At 38.9% G+C, this 18,706-nt stretch overlaps 1 protein-coding gene and 1 non-coding gene across 3 annotated transcripts in view; both read left to right on the top strand.

The window, feature by feature from the left end:
• Positions 1–17,360, top strand: part of Bcap29 (B cell receptor associated protein 29) — a 45,519-nt gene extending 28,159 nt beyond the window's left edge. For both annotated transcript variants that reach the window (XM_045135924.1, XM_045135923.1), the window contains exons 7-8: positions 9,902–10,002; positions 16,272–17,360. In XM_045135924.1, the coding sequence (XP_044991859.1) occupies positions 9,902–10,002; positions 16,272–16,307 (137 nt within the window). In that variant the 3' untranslated portion in view covers positions 16,308–17,360. The remainder of the gene's footprint in view (positions 1–9,901; positions 10,003–16,271) is intronic.
• Positions 17,361–18,166: 806 nt separating this feature from the next.
• On the top strand, positions 18,167–18,275 carry LOC123455386. Its single transcript, XR_006633875.1, has one exon. It is a non-coding gene; the product is annotated as a U6 spliceosomal RNA (small nuclear RNA).
• The last annotated feature ends 431 nt before the right edge of the window (positions 18,276–18,706 follow it).

An 18,706-nucleotide genomic window follows, 5' to 3' on the forward strand; every position in this document is an offset into this window, starting at 1 on the left:
ATCAGTTCAATGCGCCAGAGTGCCAATAATCTTCATGACAGGATGCTCCAAATCCATGTCTTTTCTAAAACCACAAAGAACATTAACCCATGGGCTTCATTATTTTTCCTCCAGACAGTAGAGGAATTGAGATAACATGCAAAGAAACAAATTTTGTTCCTTATTACTTTTAGTCTTTACTTGAAAAAAATAGAACTATATTTGGTTTTATTCATTAATGTTTGCTTTGTGGTATAATTGTGTAGCTTTGTTCCACGCCAAAAATGTCTGTCTCCTCTTGCCAAGTCTTCTAAAGTATGTCCCAGTTTAATCTCCTGCTATTCATTCGACCTAGTCACAATGTCACTAAGAGCAGTTTGTTTTAAACCGCAGTCAAGCCTGTGCACTATTTAAAACTCTACATTGGCTCATGCTATCGTTATAGCTCTTTGGAGAAGGGAAATGTGGTTTGTAGAGATTGGGCCACCAATACCATGTCCATTCTTACCCAATTTAAATTACACACTCTTACTTTATTAAATATTGAAGCTAGTGGTCACAACAATGGTATTTTATTTCTTTCCATCTTTACTCTTCTTCAGGTCTGCCTGCCTGGAATGCCCTTCTTCCTTTACTCTTCTAAACACAAGCACAGGTAATGTGCTTATTGGTCACCCCATAGTTGCCAACTCGAGGCAGCTCCCCCTAAGCCCCTCCATTTTAAGCATGGGAAGATGTCTTCTTTCTGTTAATATTTATTTATTTGTTTGTTTGTTTGTTTGTTTGTTTGTTTGTTTGCGAGAAAGAGGCAGATAGAGAAAGAGAGAAGTGGTGTGCCAGGGCCTCTGGCCACTGCAAATGAATTCCAGACACATGTACCACCTTGGGCATCTGGCTTTTGTGGGTACTGGGTAATTGAACCTGGATCCCTATGCTTAGCAGACAAGCATATTAACTGTTAAGCTATCTTTCCAGCCCAATATGTCTTCCTTTTATTCCTCCATATACTTATTAATTAATATGCTCCAGAGAATTTTTTAATCTTTTGACAGTTTCACAAAACACACTATAATGTATTTTGATATTTACCTCTCATTATTCTTTCCTCTCCCAGTTCCATTGAACCTCCCAAATAGCCTGCCTTCTACTTTCTTTCCTGTGCTTTATTATTGTTATTAGGTTGTGACCCAGTGAGTTTAATTGGAGTGGCTTACATGAACATGGCTTGAGTTTTATTCACTTATCAGTGGCTCCACCACTAAAGAGAATGTCTCCCTCTCCTCTAGCACCACTAACTGCCTCTAAGCCCTCATGTGGGGTGGGGCCTTATTGGCCTTTTGCCTTCCACGATGGAAAGCTAACGGCCCAAACATGGACAGATCTAATGCAAGTACCACAGCTGTTGTAAGTCCATGAGTGCGACCACCATGGCATGGCTGGAAGACAGTATTCTTCCCCTTCTGCTGGCTCCTACGTTCTTTCTTTTTCTTTTTCTTTTTCTTTTTGTTGTTGTTGTTGAAGGTAGGGTCTTACTGTAGCCCAGGATGACCTGGAATTCACTATGTAGTCTAATACTGGCCTCAAACTCACAGTGATCCTCCTGCCTCTGCCTCCCAAGTGCTGGAATTAAAGGTTCATACCACCACACCCAGCTTCCTAAGTTCTTTCTGCCCTCTCTTCCACAAAGTTCCTTGGGGCTTGGAGGGGTTGATATAGGTGTCCCATTTCGAGCAGACCTTTGAACAGTCCCTTACTCTCAGCACTTTGACCAGTTACATGCCTCTGTAATACACAGCACCCACTGCACAAATGGAGCCTCTCTGACCAAAGCTGGGAGCAGCACTGATCTACAGGCAGAAACATAAATATTTACAAGGTAGTTTGATAGGCAGAAAGTGTCCATTTAGAAAGACAGCGGTACTAGTTTACTCCCTAAGGCGTATGACCTCCCAGCCACAGGCTTTTGACCTAGGTTTACAATACCAGGCATGACTTTTTTCTTATGGAGCCAATCTCAGATCCAAGCAGAAAGTAGTTCGTTACGCCCATAATAGTCATGCCACTGTTGCATCAATGTATACATCTTTCCTGGCAGGTCAGTAGTGTATAGCATGGAAATGGTCCACAGCTACGACTATTGGTGACTCTCCTTCCACAACTGTCTGCATAACATCATCTGGTACTATGAAAGCTAGCCAGCAGGGAAGACTCTTCCAACTTAGTTCCAGCTTGATTTCTCTCTATCCTGCAACTAAAGCACGTGATGTCCTCAGCAATAGGGTCTTACAATCATCTAGTTCTGGTGGGTAACTAAGAGCAGTGGTAATAGCCTGTATTGTTTTGGGGATGGGGCTGGGGGATTAGTTTGTTTGTTTCAGTCTGTATTAGTGAGGGAGGTTTGCTTGCTTTGAGAATGTAGACTGACCACTCTAGGTGGTGACTAAATCCTCCTTTTAGACCAGAGTAAAATGACAACACATTTATTGAGTACACTCAAGGGGCAGTAACAAGTGCTGTCTGAAGCTAAAAAAGGATCTTTTGTATTTGGTTATCTCTTACTAGAATGTAAGTACTGTGAAAGTAAAGGTCACCTTGAAGACATTTTATGTGTACCCAGTTCTAAGCTATTGTTGCAAGTCCTGTTTTATACACTAATGTTTCACCCCTCTACACTGGTTTTGGTTCTTTCTCTTCCCTCCTACCCAGTTTAGGTTCCATGATTCATCAAAGTTATATCTTGACAAATTCGTTTTCTCTTTCCCCACCCTCTTTCTTCCCTTCATCCTCCCTGCCTTAGCCCTCAAAGAGACCCAGAAGCTTTAAATACTTAGACATTAAATTCAAGTCCCCTTTTAGCATGATGGTCTTATCACACTGCTCTGAAATCTTTTGATTTTCCAAAATGATTTTAAATCTTCTCACATCCACTTAAAATTTTTCAGTCTACTCTGCTTCAGAGGGCACAAGGAAGTAACCAGAAAAATCTTCCCACCACAGAAGCTAGCATTCTACCTCTATCTCCCAGCAAACTCTCTACTATCCTTGGATTACAGTGGATGAAGTTTCAATCTCTCCATTGTGTTTTGAATTTCAACCTCACTATCCCTCTCAAAGACTATTCCAATTTCCTCTTCACTTCCTACCATCCTACAAGTGTCCTCTGGCTCCTCTCCAACTTTTCCCATCTAGTATTTCCCTGTAGTTAGTCACTTCCCCATTCCCCTGCTTGACTTCATAGCATTCTTTTTCTTTTGACTTTTTTCTTCCAGTTATTTATAGTTTATTCAGTGATTATGTCACATTGTTATATTTTATCAGTGTTGTCTTGTTTAATCTGGCCAATAGTGTCTTTTTTAAGCTATAACCCTTGTCCTTATGACAGACTCCCTTTATTCTTTAAACCTTATTTTCTAGTATAGCAACATATTCCAGGCTCATTTGGCACTTTTCATCCTCCAGTCTTTGAATGAAACTTAGTTCCCTTAAATGGACACTGATACTAAGAAAATAAAATATGGACCCCAGGTGTGCTCATTACTATTGAAGAATCATTTCTGGGCCCCCTAGCAGTCAAGAGTGATACTAATTTAAATTTCACCTCTAGAATTATTCAGTCTAAATAAACTTAGATATTCATTTAATACCCTATTCCCCTAGTTGCCATTTGCAATGGCACTTCCCTCCGCCACTGTGTATTGGTTGTCCTTTTATTGTTGTACCTTCTTCACCAACTAGTAATGAGAACAGAGACCACACCCTTTCTCTGTACTCCCCAGTGTTTAGAAAATGTCTCAGTAAGCACTGAGGAAACTGTTGAACACATGGGGGAATGGGTAACTCTCGCATCATAAAGACAGTTTTCATCTGTAATACATGTTTCATGGGCAAGAAGATGGAAGTTTCTGGCATATAATTATAGACTCAGCATTTAGAATGGAGGAGAAAAATTGCCTTCCTCATATTCTTTTTTAGAGGTTATAAACACAACCTTCTATTAATTTAATTGTAGTTAACATGCAGAATACTGGGTTTTATCATGACCTGTTCATACATTTATATCATTGCACTTTGTTCATATACACCAGCTATGACCTCTTATAATCACTCCTTTTTATTCCTGTGGATCCCCTCACCAACAGTCTCCCTTTTGCTTTCACTCATCGATTGATTGATTGATTGATTGATTGATCGATCCTCCATCATACTTTTTTTTTTAATTTATTTATTTTATTTGAGAGCGACAGACACAGAGAGAAAGACAGATAGAGGGAGAGAGAGAGAATGGGCGCGCCAGGGCTTCCAGCCTCTGCAAACGTACTCCAGATGCGTGCGCCCCCTTGTGCATCTGGCTAACGTGGGACCTGGGGAACCGAGCCTCGAACCGGGGTCCTTAGGCTTCACAGGCAAGCGCTTAACCACTAAGCCATCTCTCCAGCCCCTCCATCATACTTTTGATAAACACAGCAAATATTGCCATTCCTGTTATTAAAGAGGCCAATTTTCACAGCCCTTTTATGTGTGTTGTACTTTTTGATCATAATGGATGATTTCATAAAAGCTGTTTTTATGAACTCTAGCTATAAATATTTTAAGATTTTTTGTTTGTTTGGTTTTTTTCAAGCAAAGATTTCACTGTAGCTCAGGCTGACCTGGAATCCACTATGTAGTCTCAGGGTGGCCTCAAAGTCATGTCAGTCCTCCTACAGCTCTGCCTCCCGAGTGCTGGGATTAAAGATGTGCACCACCATGCCAGGCAATATTTTAAGATTTTTATCACCATGTTGCTTCTTGAACCTTAAGTAACTTAAACCTTTTCCATATGTTATGTATACATAAAAACCCATTACTTGAACATTTTGAAATGTTCTCAGTCTGCATTTCTCATGTCTGTCTCCTCACTGACCACTCCTTGACTTTTTATAATATTGTACCTTACCAAAACAGAACTGAAAAATTAGACATGTATTAAAAAACTGTATTGAATCTAGTAATTGATCACTGACAAAGGAATAGTACATGTGAAGATTAATATTGAATAACTCCAGTGTATTATACCCTTGAGTTCTCAAAAACAGCCAAATAAACCAAGAAGAAACCAACACTAGATGCATGGACATTTTCTAAATAAAATGTTTTCCCTGAGCTCAATCTTTGCAATTATGTCTAGCAGTCCAACTTTATCATGCAAGTTACCCCTAAGGTGTTTCTTCCATTTCCTGGCAGGGCTTAGCTGGTGGTGTCTGTTATCTCTGGTAGAAATCACAGTGATAAAATACATTTGCACAGTCCATTAGTCTCACCAGCTCCTCACCAATAGAATGTAAATAGGTCCATAAATATATTTGGCAGTTGGAAAGATCATATATAATTTTTAGCCTGTTTATAATGTTATTTTGTATATACATTTTGGTTTATTAGTTATTTTCCATATTATTCAGCAGTATATGTACTTTATAAGGTAGTGACTAATATATAACCTAGCCCCTAGGTTAGGTGGATCTGGCCACTATTCTCAGGAACTATCTGAGCATTTCTTTAAAGCTACTAGCAAGTGATAACCCTTTTTTTTTGCAAGTAAGAAAATTGAAATACCAACTCAGATATACTACCTCAAACCTCTAGTCGACTAATGTTTTCATATATATTCTGTTTCCAAAATACTATGGCCCAAAATAGAAAAGCATATTCACATATCAGATGACAAGTTTACATAATCCCTTAGTTATAGACACAGTTCTAGAAGGAGGTGGAAGGCATCCAAAACACAGTATTACAAATTTCATAAAATAAGAGCTAGAGAAGGAACTGTGAATTCAGTATGAGAGTAATCATTAGGGTTATTGATATCCACTGAAGTAGAAAACAAAATAAGAAACACAGTTCATACTGCAGCTTGATAATATGTGGCAAAGAAACAGTGTTTTCCTACTATTATTTTGTAATAACTTCATACCAGTCATAACCAGAAGAAACTTCTGAATACCTGTGGCTCCCTAGCTTCTTTTAATAAACTAGTGAGTTGATCTCTAAGATGTTTTCTTTTCCTAAGCAACTTATCCAAATTATAAATTTAAGTATAAATCATTTTTAACATTAAAACTAACCTTTGTCAGACTCCTAAGTGTCTTAGTTATTTTGGCTATTGTAGACCCAGTAGGTTATAAGCATGGTGAATTTTGTTTCTCACAGCTCTGGGGGCCTAGGAGTCTGAAATCAAGGTTCCAGGAGGTTGTGTGCTGTGAAGACCCATTTCCTGGGTCTGTGTCACATGGTGCTTCCCATCTGTCCTCAGAGCACGGAGGGGGAAAGGCAACTCTCCTCTCTGAGGGCATTAATCTCATCAGAGTGCTCTGTCCTCATGACCCAGTCACCTCCCAGACCTACTTCCTAATACTGTCACACTGGTGATTAAAGTGATTATGTTTCCACATACAAATGTTGGGAGGGAGACTATAGTGCCAACATTTTTAAGCCCCCATTGTAAGCTAGTCAGGTATTATGAGGTTCTGAAATCTATTTTGTTTTCTTTATACCAAAAATATAGGCACTTAAACATTTTTAGTAATTTTAGCCCAGGCTGAGCTGGAATTCACTGTGTTGTCTCAGGCTGGCCTTGAACTCACAGCACTCCTCCTACCGCTGCCTCCCAAGTGCTGGAATTAAAAGCATGCACCACCACACCTGGCCATTTTTAGTAATTTCTGAAAATAATCCTAACCACATTTCATATTTTCAAGTAGACATACCTATTTGGTAGAATCCATATGAAAACTAATCTAATAATTTTATATTGTGGCTGAGATCTCAATGAAATCTAACCACAAACAAAATAAAATCTGTTTTCCACACAATTACCAAATAATATATTAAATTTGTCCAAATCAGGATCTAGGGAGATACCTCAGCAGTTAAGAGCACTTACTGGGGGGGAAAAAAAAAAAAACAAAAAAAAAACGGCTGGGCATAGTGGTGCTTTAATCCCAGCACTCGGGAGGCAGAGATAGGAAGATTGCCATGAGTTTGAGGCCATCCTAATAGTGAATTCCAGGTCTGCCTGAGCTTGAGTGAAAACCTACCTTGAAAACCGAAAAACAGAGAGAAAGAGCACTTACTGAGCAAGCCTGAGGCCTGAGACCACCCAAGTTGCACATAAACAGTTTGGGTGTGACCAAACACATCTATAACTCCAGTTCTGCGGGGAGTAGAAACCAGAGAGCCTTGGGCTTGCTGTCCAAAAAATGGGAAAATGGCAGCTCTGGGTTAAGTGAGAGATTCTGTAACAGGCAGTTGAGCAAAAAAGACACCTGACACTATCCTGTAGCCTTCGCGTGCTTGTATACAAGGTGCGTGCATCTGTACACGTGCACACAGATACCACACACACTGCACGTTTGCCAACAAATAAGAAATTTATCAGAATCACTCCTCTCTGTCTAATTTATAATCAGACAGAAGGAATATAAAAGAAATTAAAACACTATGGTGTGAAATGTGACTTAGCAACTAGTTACATGTGACTACTTAAGTTGAAATTTAATGAAAATAAAAATTTTAAATTAAGGGCTGGTGAGATGGCTTAGCAATTACAGTGTTTGCCTGCAAAGCCAAAGGACCCAGGTTTGATTCTTCAGGACCCACGTAAGCCAGATGCACAGAGTGGCACATGCGTTGGAAGTTCGTTTGCAGTGGCTGGAGACCCTGGTGCAACCATTGTTTCTCTCTCTCCCTGTCTATCTACTTCTCTCTTCAAATAAGTCAATAAGAATAAATATTATAAAAATAATAATTTAAAATTTTTAATTCAGTTCCTTGGTTTTACTAGCCATATTTAAAGTGTACAAAGACCATGGGCAGGTGGAAGCTACCATATTGACATTATCTTAAAAGTACTAATTGATACAGCACTTGTTGAAGGTGGCTTATGTATCTGTATAAAAATGCCCTTTTGGTTGCCTAAGAGGAAAGCCAACTAGACTGTTTATAAATACAACCTACAGTTTCATTCTATTTCATTGTGCCACAAAAGTAATTTGGTAAATGTGTGTCTCTCTTTCTTCCCTAAAAGATTGTCGAATGCCAAGCTTCCCAAGATCTCTTGTGCAGTTATATGTACAACTAGTTCAGGATTCCAAAATTGTGGGGGGGAAATTCTGATATACTGCAAAATGCAGATTTTTCAACACTGGCTTTAATCGGTTGCTCCCACCCAGGGCTTCTCTTCCTGGCCACGCACGTTGCTCCTCAGCAACTACAGTGCTCCATCCCACGTGTTTTCTCTTTCACTTCTGTCAGAGCACAGGACTCTGCTCTTAGGAGGGTAATTCCTTGGCTGACACAGACATTGTATGTGCTGTGTGCTGTTATCTTAAGGTAAAACCTTTAAGTACCAGTTATGCACTTCTATACTTTGAGCTATCATTGCCTATGCCTTATCAAGTATTAAAAAAAAATACTTTTTTCTATAAGACTTTTCAGACCCTTTGGATTGCCTGTTCTATAATGCCTGAGCTGCAGATGAACCAGAATGCTTAGGCTAAACCTGAAATATATGCCAGAAAGTAAAGAAATAATTTTAAAATGAAGAGAAAGAGAAGATAATCAGTAGAGTTCAAAGACAACCTGAAAACATTCTCACTAACAAATCTAGGGAAGTTTTAGCTACAAAATAATTAAATCTAGCAATGAACAAGTTCTACCCTCACCCCCCGAGGTAGGGTCTCACTCTAGCCCAGGCTGACCTGGAATTCACTATGTCCTCTCAAACTCATGGTGATCCTCCTATCTCTGCCTCCCAAGTGCTGGGATTAAATATGGGTACCACCACGCCTGGCTCTTGAATGAGTCCTTGAAAACGTAGGAACCAGTGTGTTTGAGTTCACATTGACACTGAGTGGGTAGGTAAGCAGATGGATGTATGGATAGGTGAATAGAAAAGAAAGGAAGTACAGTATTAACTGGATAATGTGGATGGAAGGTGAAGTTAGAAAATGACCATTTTCCAATTATTATAACTGGTTTAGGCAAAAATTATCAGCCAGTGGATGCTAAATACCAGGGAAACATTTTAACAGAAAGCAGAGTGTTTGCATTGTCTAATTTATCTTCCCACTTATGAATCAACAGTGAGAGGTGCAGGGGGATTGGTCTCTGGATGCCCTGGGAAGCATTAGAGGTAGTGTTTTTATTATATTCATAAGTAAGTGGAATGAATAACCTGAATTTAATCATGAAGAAACATCAGACAAAACCAAAATGAAGATGATTCTGTTGTTAAAGTGGCCTATCTTAAAAATGTCAATGTTGTAAAAGATGAAAAGAGGGAGGCTGATGTAAGATTGGAGCATAATTTCACATTAAAGTAGTGTAATAGGTAAATGCAAATGGCATCTAAGACTGTATCATGGAGTAGACATGAAAAATGCTTAAAGGATACATTTTTACAATTGAAATATTGGTGGTAGGTTACATAAGTGTATTATGTTGACATTTCTTAAACTTAGTAATTACATATGGTTATGGTAGAGAATATTTTGCTCTTTGGAAACATACAATGAAAAAATAGAAAAGGGCCAGACGTGGTAGTGCACGCCTTTAATCCCAGCACTAAGGAGGCAGAGGTAGGAGGATTGCTGTGAGTTCAAGGCCAGCCTGAGACAGAGTAAATTCCAGGTCAGCCTGGGCTAGAGTGAGACCCTACCTCGAAACCCCCCTAAAAAATAATTAAAAAGAAAAGGAACATGTGTCCACAATTCCCAATAATCTGAGAAAATAACTGTATATAGAGACTATGGGAAGCAGATGTAAGGACCACATTAACAGTTGGTGGATTTGAGTAAATATTAGGTAAATTAGTAAATATTAGGTCTTTTGGCTTTTCTGTTTGAGAACTATTTCAAACTAAAGTTCTATTTGATGTTTTTAGCTCTTCTTAGGGCACAAAATGATGTGACAACTATGAAGATGCAGTCAGAGAGACTTTCCAAGGAATATGATCGACTCCTCAAAGAGCACTCGGAACTTCAGGTGAGCAACATGCATTTTATGTACTTGAAGTTTCTTGAAACAATAATTACTTAAGTGAAATATTTGGACTTTTGGTCCTTCACAAATCAAGGTGGTGAGCTTTGTCCTCATTTTTTTCAAACTGTTAAGGAAGCCAAATATCAGTTAGGACATTGTAGCAAAATAGAAAGAAGATAGTTAAAATCATAAAGAATTGCTGACATGCTAGTGTGCAATATTCCAGTCTTGGTAACTTTTAAAACTTATTTTATTTGTTGACAATTTTATACATATACCATGCCTTTTGATCATTTTCAACCCCCATTACCTTCTCTTGCTCAGTGGCTCTCTCCACTGACCCCTTCTTCCCCACTAGTCCACTTTGCTATCTTTTTTTTTTTTTTTTTTTTTTTTAAGAGAGAGAGAGAGAGTGTGTGGTGACTCACTTGAGTGTAATGAATGTTGCTTGCATGAGCTGGAGTATGAGCAATTCACTAGTGTTTTTATATCACTGAAGAAAACTTCTGCTCTCCCCCACCAACCATTAGCTACCAGATCTTTGCAAAGCTCCTCAGGGTGGGGTGGAGGCCTTGTAACTACTCCCCCACCATCAATGCGGGAACTCTGCTGGGTCGCAGGTAACATCAGCCGCTTTGAGTTCAGAGGACAACAACCAGTGTTCCTTTATCCTCTTCCTTATCCTTTGGCTCTTAGATTCCTTCCTCTCCCTCTTCTACAATGTTCCCTAAGCCTTATATAGGTGATACAGATGTCCCTTTTAGAACTGAGCACTCTGGTGAAGTTTGAAAGAAAAGAATTAAATGGCAGCATTGAAAAATAGTTCTGGAAAAGTTTTGATATTCACTGCCTATAATGTTTGCCAAATTCATGCCAAGCTGAGGCTAAATGTTGAATGAAATTCCACATAGCACTTCTCCCTCTGTTCCAGTGCTTTAGATGCCTTAGGACAGGAGACAATGACATTTGGGTACCTGCTTTACTTCCAAAATTGATATGAAAGATGTCAATAGAAAGAACTTTCTTGTTAAAGCTGCAGTCAGGTCTACCTCTTTTTCTACCTCTCTGCTTCAACAAGAGTTAGTTCCAAACATTCATCCTTCTTGGGCTTGTCTTTCTCCTTCATTTCATCTATCAGCTACTCACCTGAATTAATTTTCCAACCACGATTTTTTTTCCTACTGTTCTGTTTTGGGGAGAAGTTTTGCTGAAACTCAAGGTCACCATGCATAATAGACAAGCACTCTACCCCACACTTAAACCCTAGCACTTCCTAGCCTCACTTGTGGAAAATTATGGGAGACACTATTGCAGAGGCAGCTGTGGCATGTGGCAAATGAGTCCTGTGCTCATGGACTCTCAAATCAGACTTGATAAGCCTGTATTTGGCCTCGTGCTGGCTTTATGATCCTAGAAGACTGTCTAAACCACTGGGGACACACTCTCTTCATGGGTAAAATCAAAGCAATACCTTCCTCTTTGGATTATGATGAGAACTCAATAGCATTGTCCCTGGCTGAATGGGAACACTTACGGAAATGATAGCGGTTAGCCAAGTGTGCTAGCACATGCCCATAAGTCAAGCACTTGGAAGGTTGAGAGAGGAGGCTCTTGAGTTCAAAGCCAGCCTTGGATACATACAAGGATGATGTCAAAAACTACAAAAGGGCCGGGCATGGTGGTACACACCTTTAATCTCAGCACTCGGGAGGCAGAGATAGGAGGATCACCGTGAGTTTGAGGCCACCCTGAAACTTCATAGTGGATTCCAAGTAAGCCTAAGCCAGAGTTTCTACCTTGAAAAACAAAAATATAAAATAAAATAATACAAAAGGAAGGGAGGTTGTTAGAAAAGGTGTGATAATGAATACCGTGATCACTAGTATCACTTCCTCTGCAGAAATTTATCGAAAGAATGACTTCTTAGTCACCACTTCAGCCAATCAAGATTCAACCCCAAAGCATGTGTAATCTGGTATTCCCAGCTGTTTTAAAGGAAAGACATGGCAACCAGAAGGGCCAATACCCTCTCTGTTCCAGTCCTGGAATACTAAGGGGCTCTGTTCATATGGTCTGGAGTAGATGGTTACTTTTTCAGCAAGACCAGTCCTTACTCCTTCCCCATCTGTAGACTTCATGAAATTGCTGACCTCCTCAGGGCATAATAAGAAATACCCATGGCATCTTCAAGATCCAGTTTGGGAAAAGGAAGTCACTTCTGAGGCCTCTTGTCTAAGCAGATTTTTTTCCCTCTATTTGCAAGATCATGATGAGGATCCACACTCTTTTAGGGGACGGAGTGGTGAGGAACTTTTTCATGATACAAGAACTGCTTACATCCTTTAATAGAAAAAGCTTAATCAAGAATATGGCCTCAGTTTTTTATGACCAGTGTCCATTTCTAAATGTCTCTGTTGTAATAACAGTTAATGGTAACTGACAGCTAGGGGTAACTCAGTCCCTGTAGAATATGTTAAGATTTCTATACCCTGCCCCCACCTGGCCCACTAAGCTTGGAGCTTCTGCGTTCTTAGCAAAGAGGGTGGAAGATATCTATGAGTGCCCTCTCCAAGAAAATAGTAGTTATACCTGTTTAATTGGAAAGGAATCCTTCCTCTGGTTTGATAGCACAGTTAAGCCTTAATCTAATTTCTACTTGTATCCTTTTTTAAAAATACATTTATTCAGGTGTGCTCTGGACAAAATACTTGGCTAATGGCCTTATATATATTGTCAGATTTACTCCCACTATAACTCAATAAGCTAAAATATTTTAATATCCCTTTATATAGACAAAGATATTAAGAAACAGAAATTTTATGACCTTTTAAAAAGTGATAGCATTTCAGTGTGGGCATCAAAGTCAGGAAGTCTTGTCTTCCACAGCTGCTCTCTTGAAGCAGCTTGCCCAGCTGCTTCTCAGGCCACGTATCCTTGGACTGGTTCTCTTCCTCACCACTGCTCCCTCCGTGTCTCTGAGATGTGAATTTCCTAGATGTGCCTTCTGACTTCTGAGCAAGTTTAGCCAGTGCAAGGCATTAATAGAAGACTGAAAGCAGGTAGAGAGGGGGACAAAAAACAGGCAGGACTACTTTCTGCTTTAGGTACCATCTCCTTCATGGCTCTAGTTCCTTCCCTCCAAGGCAACAGTCCCTATTGGCATCTTCCATTCACTGGCCCACATTCCTAGACTTCCTAACTGTATGACTATCCCTGTTGCCCCTTCAGCCCAAGAGGTGATGGTGGTTTTCTGCTTTTGCTAGGGCTGATCGTACCACCTGGTTTAGTGTATTTACTGTCTCATCACCTATAAGATCAACTCCCTGAAGTATCATTTGGAAAGATTAAAACAACTCAGTTCCTGTAACCTTCTGAATCATTTAACATCTAGGCACCTTGGCTACTTCATTGTTTAATGAGAGTTATGACAACTTAATGAGCATCACCCCAGGTCCTGTGTAAGAAAGAACTTTAAGGTTTTATTTTTTGTTGTTTTGTTTGTTTTTCTGGTTTTCTGAGGTAGCATTTCACTCTAGCTCAGGCTGACCTGGAATTCACTATGTAGTCTCGGGGTAGCCTCGAACTCACAGCAATCCTCCTACCTCTGCCTCCCGAGTGCTGGAATTAAAGACGTGCACCACTCTGCCCAGCTGAACTTTAAGTCTATGTGATCACAAGATGCTAATAGTTAATGTGTTCTGTCCATCTACCTACCCTCCATTGTGTAGTGTGAGAACCTGTGTAAGATTCTGAAATACAGATGTATTTAATGAGGCTGTCTTCTTATAACTAACAGATGTTCACATTCTGAAAAGGCAAAAGATAGCTAAAGACAATCTACAGGCTATATGAATTCATTTTGTCCTCATGAAGTTTACTTCTATTTTTTTTGTTGTTTGTTTTTCGGTTTGTTGAGGTAGAACCTCACTGTAGCCCAGGCTCACCTAGAAATCAATATGTAATGTCAGGGTGGCCTCAAACTCACAACAGTCCTCCTGCCTTTGCCTTCCTAGTGCTGGAATTAAAGACATGCGCCACCATGCCCAGCTTACTTTTATTCGTAGAGCAGTCTTAGTAATTATATACTAAGGTTCTTTGGAAAAGTTACTAACTTGATTTTATATGAGATGCTTTAAATGAAACAAGTATAATGTAAACAATACATTAAGAAAACAAAAGTAAAAGATGGAGAAACCAGTTTCTTTCCCATAATCAAATCTCATTTTGCATCTTTTAACTTGATTTGGATTTCCCCATCTGAGTCCCCTCCCCATTATAGGCACTAAATAAACAGTATAAAATAGTCCCTCCAAAACATGTTATCTTTGCCTCTTTCCTTATTTGCCCTGGTTCCCTTCTAGAGGAAAAAAAAAAAAAAAAAAAACAACTAGGCTTATTTGCATCACAGATCTGTTAGGCCCTACTCATTTTTATTTCATGTAAAAGACTTAGAAGACTTATTCTCTCCGTTAAGGCTATGGTATATATCTAAAGGGGGTGAAGCATGTGTAAGTGTGTGAAAGGAATAGGTTACCATTCTAAATGTCTTCTTTGATTGAGTGACGCTGAGTTACTGTGGAGGCATAGAAAACAAGTGGATAAAACTTCATTGTACAAGTAATAACATCATGGAATTCTGTTTTATTTCTTTTTTTTTTTTTTTTTTTTTTTGGTTTTTAAGATAGGGTTTCACTCTAGCCCAGGCTGACCTGGAATTCATTAACTAGTCTCAGGGTGGCCTCGAACTCACGATGATCCACCTTCCTCTGCCTCTGCATCCTGAGTGCTGGGATTAAAGGCATGCACCACCACACCTGGCAAGATTTCTTTTTTATTATTAAGTAGAAACGTTGTATGGGCACATCATGTGTTGAATGGGACTCCTTTTATTCACCATGGAGTTGTGATATATGAGTTGGGAGAGCAGCAGTCAGTTTTGGGGAAGGGGGCAATGCCTCTGGATATTCCCTCCCACCCCATGGCTCTTCTTTCCATCCCTCTTCCACCAAATTCCCGGAGCCTGATGGGTGTGCTTGAATTCTACTTTAGAGTTGAGCTCTCGATTTCTGCTTTGGTGCATGCTGAGTCTCCTCTGTGTCTGTCTCCACCAGCCTGGTCAGGTTGTCAGGATTGCCGGGGAAGCCGCACTCTTGCTCATCTCACCAGTTCAACTCTGGTTTCACCTGGGCCCTGGCTGCTGCGCTAGAGGCAGTTCATCTGCTAACAGGGCTTTAGCAGTCTATTCTTGTCTTTTTGGTAGATATTGGTCATCTTCTGTTCTTGCGGATTTCAGATAAAGAAAATAGATTCTGTCTGAAGCATACACCATGCCCCTCACCAGCCCAGAGTGTATGTAAGTGGCCCCAAATACACTGGCACCAAGATCTCTTTTTTTGAATGTTTTATTTTTATTTATTTATTTGAGATAAAAAGAGAGAGAAATGGGCACACTAGGGCCTCTAGCCACTGCAAATGAACTCCAGACACATGTGCCACCTTTGGCATCTTGCTTACTTGGGTCCTAGGGAATCGAACCTGGATCATTTGGCTTTGCAGAGAAGCACCTTAACCTAAATCATCTCTCCAGCCCAAAATTTTGTTTTTGTTGTTTCTTTTTCTTTTTCTTGGTTTTTCAAGGTAGGGTCTTGTTCTAGTCCAGGCTGACCTGGAATTCACTATGTAGCCTCAGGGTGGCCTTGAACTCACTGCGATACACCTACCTCTGCCTCCCATGTGCTGGGATTAAAGGCGTGCGCCACCACCCCCGGCTTAAAATTTCTTCTTTGCTATAAACATTTTACTTTCTTAATTCAAGTGACTTCTTATGGTTAATTCCTATTCCAGTCCATTCATTTTTAAAGGCTTTATTATAGTTTTTCCACAACATAATCAGGAAAACATATAAAGCCAGTTCTAACCTGAGAAGAAAGAAAAGAAGAAAAGCCACCCCTCTCTTTTTTTTTTTTTTTCCTTTGCTTATCTTCATTCTTTCTTTGCCAAAAACTTTAATTGGGTTTGCAGTAAGGGAATTTTAAAAATTTTGTTTTCCTGGGGTTAACGTGAAACAAAAGCAAAACAGATTAAGGCATGGAAAAAAAATGAACATCAAGAATGTCACTTTTTCCCTCTTAACATTTTTTTCAAATATAACACCAGTTTTATAATGTTTAAAATGTCAGTCAATATTTTCACATTTGACTCTTCTCCTAATATCTAGCCATAAAAGAAAGTTTCTATATCTGTGAATATTATTTGTCATTTTTTTCTTATAGAATCATCTAGAAAAAGGCCATAAGAAAAGCCTGTGAATCTTATGAAAGAAGATTGTGATACACCGTGTCAAGATAATTTATTATTTTGGTTGCCACTTGAGATCTTAAAATTCAGCTCAGAAAAAATGCACTATTAGCAGCCAGTATTTTTTATGACATATAGAGTATACAGTAATGACACATATAGAGTATATAGTAATGACATCAAACTATTTGATGTTTCAGATATAATGTATGTATTCCAGTCCTTTAGACAAATATGAGCATGGTAATTACATATTTTCATATTGATAAAAACCTGGTTTATGGTGGCTGTTTTCCAATAAAAAGAACAATTCATTAGCCATTTACTTTCTAAATTAAAATTTCTTCAAGTTGCATGAAACCATTAATAGCATTAAAAGCTTTGGTGGGTTTTCAGTAATCTAATCAGATGATGATGATGTGTTTAAAAAATGTCCAATATCAGCAAGATTATTTCCAGGGAAATTATATAAGGATAAATGATCAAATGTAGCCTCTGAATTCATAGGAAAAAGCCAGAAAGAACAATGACAAAGGTAGCCTTAGGGTTTTTTAAGCCTGCTGATACTATAGTTCACTCTAGTAATACAGCTCAGCTGGTAATTATTTTTTTTACTATGCTTCTGCACCTGTTGAACTGTGTTTTTTATTGACACTTGTCTTAGTAATGCATAATCAGTAAGTATTCCACCTTTTCAAGTACATTTAGTAGTAGAGTTTATATCCATTTGCATAACTGTCATAACACTGAATTGAATTCATTTACAATATGGAATTCTTGACTTGAAAAGTTCGTGTATGACATCCAAAAAGTAGTATTTTCTATGGTTGTGAATGTTACTAATTATACAAATATTACCTCAAAATACATGTGTTGGTGTACCACAGTTTCTTTAAGATGTTTATATATTCTAAAAGTTAATGTTAAATACTACTTTCCATTCAAATATTCATTTAGAAATAGAGACTGTATGATCAATATGACTCAGGTTGTTCCATTGTTTAGATGTGAAAAGCACTTCCTTGTCTCATACAGACTTAAATATAAAAGAGAATGGAAAATAATAACTGGAGTTTTTACTTTTTTAATATATATGTGTATGTTGCATATGTATGTGTATATATTTATTTATTTGAGAGAGAGAGAGAAAGAGAATGAGCATGTCAGGGCCTCCAGCCACTGCAAACAAACTTCAGATTCATGTACCCCCTTGTACATCTGGCTTACATGGGTCCTGGGGAATCAAACTGGGGTCCTTTGGCTGTGCAGCCAATTGTCTTCACCGCTGAACCGTCTCTCCAGCTCTGAGTTTTTACTTTTGTCATCTTTGTTTCAACTTCTGTTGTTTGTTATAATTTTAACACCCAGTTTTTTGTGTATTTTATTTGTTTCACTGTGGAATGAAAGGAGAAAATACGTAAGTCTCAGGTAAAAGTCAGGAGCTACTGCTAGAAAAGAGACATGAAGGAGACATTTAAGGATAAGAAATGAGTTACACCATATGGGCTTGACAGTACCATAAATAACAAGGAAAGAGAATGCTGAGATAGAGAACTAAGCAAATGACATCTCAAGCTACAGACTTAGAAATACCAAAGTGATCATTACATGGGTAAACATATAGATAATGTTTGAGATCTTGCTTATTCTACAGAAATTAACCCTAATGTAAGAGAAGCATACAAATAAGGAGAAAATGCACAGCTTTAAGAATTAGATCAGAGCTGGGCATAGTAGTGCATGCCTTTAATCCAGCACTGGGAGCCAGAGGTGAAAGAATCACCATGAGTTCAAGGTTACCCTAAGACTACGTAGTAAATTCCAGGTCAACCAGGGCTAGAGTGAGACCCTACCTCAAAAAACAAAAAGAGTGCTCGCTTCAGCAGCACATATACTAAAATTGAAACGATACACAGAGAAGATTAGCAAGGCCCATGCAAAAGGATGACATGCAAATCTGTGAAGTATCCCATAGTTTTTTACCTAAAACATACCTAACATGGCTCAGGGAAATTTGCAGAAGAGGGTAGGAAAGATTGTTAGAGCCACAAATTGGAACATTATACACAGAGACATTGCCTCTTCCCCATAACTGATGGCTACCCCCACAATGCACAACCCACATTCCCCAACAGGAGGGTCACTGTGGAGGGAGGAGGCTAACCATGGTACCAACATGGCTTTTTACACACTGTGTACATAACTAATAATAAAAAAAGAATTTATGATACAAACTTAGAACCAAAAAAAAAAAAAAATCCTGAAATATGATGCAAGGCTTCCACCTTCAATGGGGTATGGCTTAGCAGTTAAGGCATTTGGCTGCAAAGCCAAAGGACCCAGGTTTGATTCCCAGACCCACATTAGCCAGATGCACAAGGGACACATGTGTCTGGAATTCATTTGCAGT

Source organism: Jaculus jaculus, chromosome 16 (genome assembly GCF_020740685.1).
Source record: "Jaculus jaculus isolate mJacJac1 chromosome 16, mJacJac1.mat.Y.cur, whole genome shotgun sequence".
Classification (NCBI taxonomy): domain Eukaryota; kingdom Metazoa; phylum Chordata; class Mammalia; order Rodentia; family Dipodidae; genus Jaculus; species Jaculus jaculus.